The following is a 2,846-nucleotide window of genomic DNA, read 5'->3' on the forward strand; positions in this document are numbered from 1 at the left end:
ATGCCAGGTTGGGTTTTTTTTTATTGTTAAAAGATTAAAGCATAACATTTCACCAAATACAAGAAATTTAGGGGTTTTCTGACATTACAAACATCTGAATCATAAAGTGTTGAGCTATACATAGTCTGACGTTAATCCATCAATTTAATGTATATTAGTACATGCTTAAAACATGGCCAAAATACAGAATCACAAAATAAGTACCTTGATGTTTCTAAATGTGAGACAAGTAAATCAGAGAATTGAGTGCAATAAATTTCCAACAAACGAGTATACACTCAATTACAACCTCAGGGCAAAACTATTCCAGAAGGATTGCTAGATTCTCATGCCTGGCTCATTCACATTCAATTTAGTGAGAATTTTAATTTTGAGAAATTGATAAAAACATTTTGAAAAATACAACACTTAACAAATGTGAAAAAACAAGTTCAGTCCTTACAGGAATACACTGACTGCTTGCCACTCCAGTCCTTAATTGCCTGCATTTTTTACAAATCTTTACAAAACTAATTTGTATCCATTTTGGTTTCAAAAACATAGTACATCTGAAAAATAAAATATGACTCTACTGATGGGTAATACAAAGACATGAAAACGTATTTAAAATTACTTTTGAAAGTAAATCATTTCAGTAATACAACTATAAGACAAGTTAAATATAGTACAATAAACCATGCATCTTCTGACTTGTCAGATCAGCTAAACTACTCAGTTAACATACAGCAACACTTTTTAACACTTCTGTAAATCCAGCTTTTCTAGCACAAGGGAAAAAAAAACAGATTAAATTTGTTCTTCAAGTGGTTCAAGGCTGTCCAAATGTTTTTTAGGTGTATCATCACTATGACGGCTTTGGCAATGGGTTAAATGTTTCTTAAAGCCTCGAGGAAAATTTGATTCAAAATTACAACGTGGACACTTCAACAAACTTTGACCATGAGCAGCAACATGGTTTTTAAGAAGAGATTCCAAAAGAAAAGCTTTGCCACATATTTTACATTTGTATGGGCTTTGAACATTATGCTTGTTAACTAAATGGTGCAAGACGGCACCTTTTTTCATTGCACGACAGCAACAAATTTTGCAGTAATACTTTCCTTTGCCACGCTTCATGTATTTTGCAATTTCTTCCTCAGAGATGAAAGCCTCTTTCTCTTCGGTAAACTGCAGCACACACTGCGGCTGTATGGGAGCAGCTGCGTCTATTTTGCTCTCTTTGCCAAAATCAGACGACTCCATATCATATTGCTCTTGGTCACTGTTGGATTCTTGCTCCTTTATTTCCATCGAGTCCATCTCTGTTTTTCCACACTCACTGCTATTTAGTTCAGAATCTGAGTTATCCTGATTTTCCTTCTTGGGCTTCTTTTTTGGGCATGAATACAATATGTCTTCTGGTGACTCTTTGGCTATTATTGATTGTTCATCCTGTGAGAATAAATCATCCAGTGGTTTCTGATCATCTAAACTGTGAGAAAGTAAGTCACTCTCACCAGACTCACTAGGTGTCTGGGGCTCAGAGGAAAAACCTGGAGCAGACTTGTAAGGCTCGGAAAACAGGATGTTCTTCTGGATTTCAGAAGGTACAGTAGTTTCAGCATGTCTCTGGACATCAGAGGATAAAACAGCAGCAGGCTTCTGCATCTCAGAAAATACAGCATGCTTTTGAACATCAGGGGACACAGCAGATTTCTGGGAGTCAGTACAAAGAGCTTGTTTGGGGGTCTCGGGAGAAAGAGAAGGGGCAGGTTTCTGGGACTCAGTAAAGAGGCCATGTTTCTGAATTTCAGGAGAAGCAGATTTCTGAGACTCTGGAAAGGAAGTATGCTCTTGAACATCAGGGGAAACAGGAGCAAGTTTCTGGGCTTCAGAAAATAGGGTGTGCTTCTGGACTTCAGGAGAAACAAGAGCTGATTTCTGGACTTCAGAACATAGGGCATGTTTTTGGCCTTCCACAGAAACAGCAGAAGTAGACACCTGATTCTGGGACTCAGAAAAGACACCACGTTTCTGGACATCAGTAGAAACAGTAGGATTAGATTTACGAGACTCTGGGAACAGAGCTCTTTTCCGAGGTTCAGGGAAATGAGCCCGTTTCTGAACCTCAGATGAAGCAGCAGAGGTGGATTTCTGAGTTTCAGAAAAATACATAGATTTCCGGGACTCTGAATGTTTCCAGGATTCAGGAGATACCGAAGCACCAGGCTTACGGACCTCAGGAAAGAAAGAAGGCTTCCAGGAGTCAGAGGAAACGGTGTGACTAGACTTTCGAAGCTCAGGAGAAACAGGGGGAGAATGCTTCCACGTGTCAGGGGACAGAACAGGTTTCCAGCCTTCAGGGTAAACAGATGAGATGGGTTTCCATGGCTCAGAAGAAACAAGAGTAGACTTCTGGGATTCAGAAAAGGACGTAGATTTCCATGAGTCAGAAACAAGCCTCCTAGGTTCTGGCGACACAACAGGGCCAGGCCTTCGGGACTCAGGGGCAGACCTCCGGGATTCTACGGACACCAACGTGGCAGGCTTTGGAGCCCAGGGAGAAACTGTAGGAGACTTCTGCACCTCATGAGGTGTAGATCTCCAGGGCTCAGGGGAAACAGTTGGACCAGGTCTCCATGAGTCTGGCGAAACTGCAGGAGTGGGCCTCCGGGTTTCAGGAGAAGCAGCAGAAGCAGGCCTACGCATTTGAGAAGGATGCCTCCGGGGCTCAGGAGACCCAGCTGTGGCATACTTCCGCGGTTCAGGGGATACCGCTGGAGTAGGTTTCTTTGGCTCTGGTGACACAGCTGGGGAGTATCGGCGGGGCTCTGGAGACACAGCGGGAGAATGGCGACGGGGCTCTG

At 42.2% G+C, this 2,846-nt stretch overlaps 1 protein-coding gene across 1 annotated transcript in view; it reads right to left on the minus strand.

Annotated features, from left to right (window-relative positions):
- Nucleotides 1–506: 506 nt before the first annotated feature.
- Nucleotides 507–2,846, minus strand: part of CHAMP1 (chromosome alignment maintaining phosphoprotein 1) — a 3,194-nt gene continuing 854 nt past the window's right edge. The window contains exon 2 of the mRNA XM_010086958.1: nucleotides 507–2,843. Coding sequence (XP_010085260.1) covers nucleotides 787–2,843 — 2,057 coding nt within the window. The 3' untranslated portion in view covers nucleotides 507–786. The remainder of the gene's footprint in view (nucleotides 2,844–2,846) is intronic.

This window comes from Pterocles gutturalis, unplaced genomic scaffold (assembly GCF_000699245.1).
Source record: "Pterocles gutturalis isolate BGI_N339 unplaced genomic scaffold, ASM69924v1 scaffold33676, whole genome shotgun sequence".
NCBI classification, from domain to species: Eukaryota; Metazoa; Chordata; class Aves; order Pterocliformes; family Pteroclidae; genus Pterocles; species Pterocles gutturalis.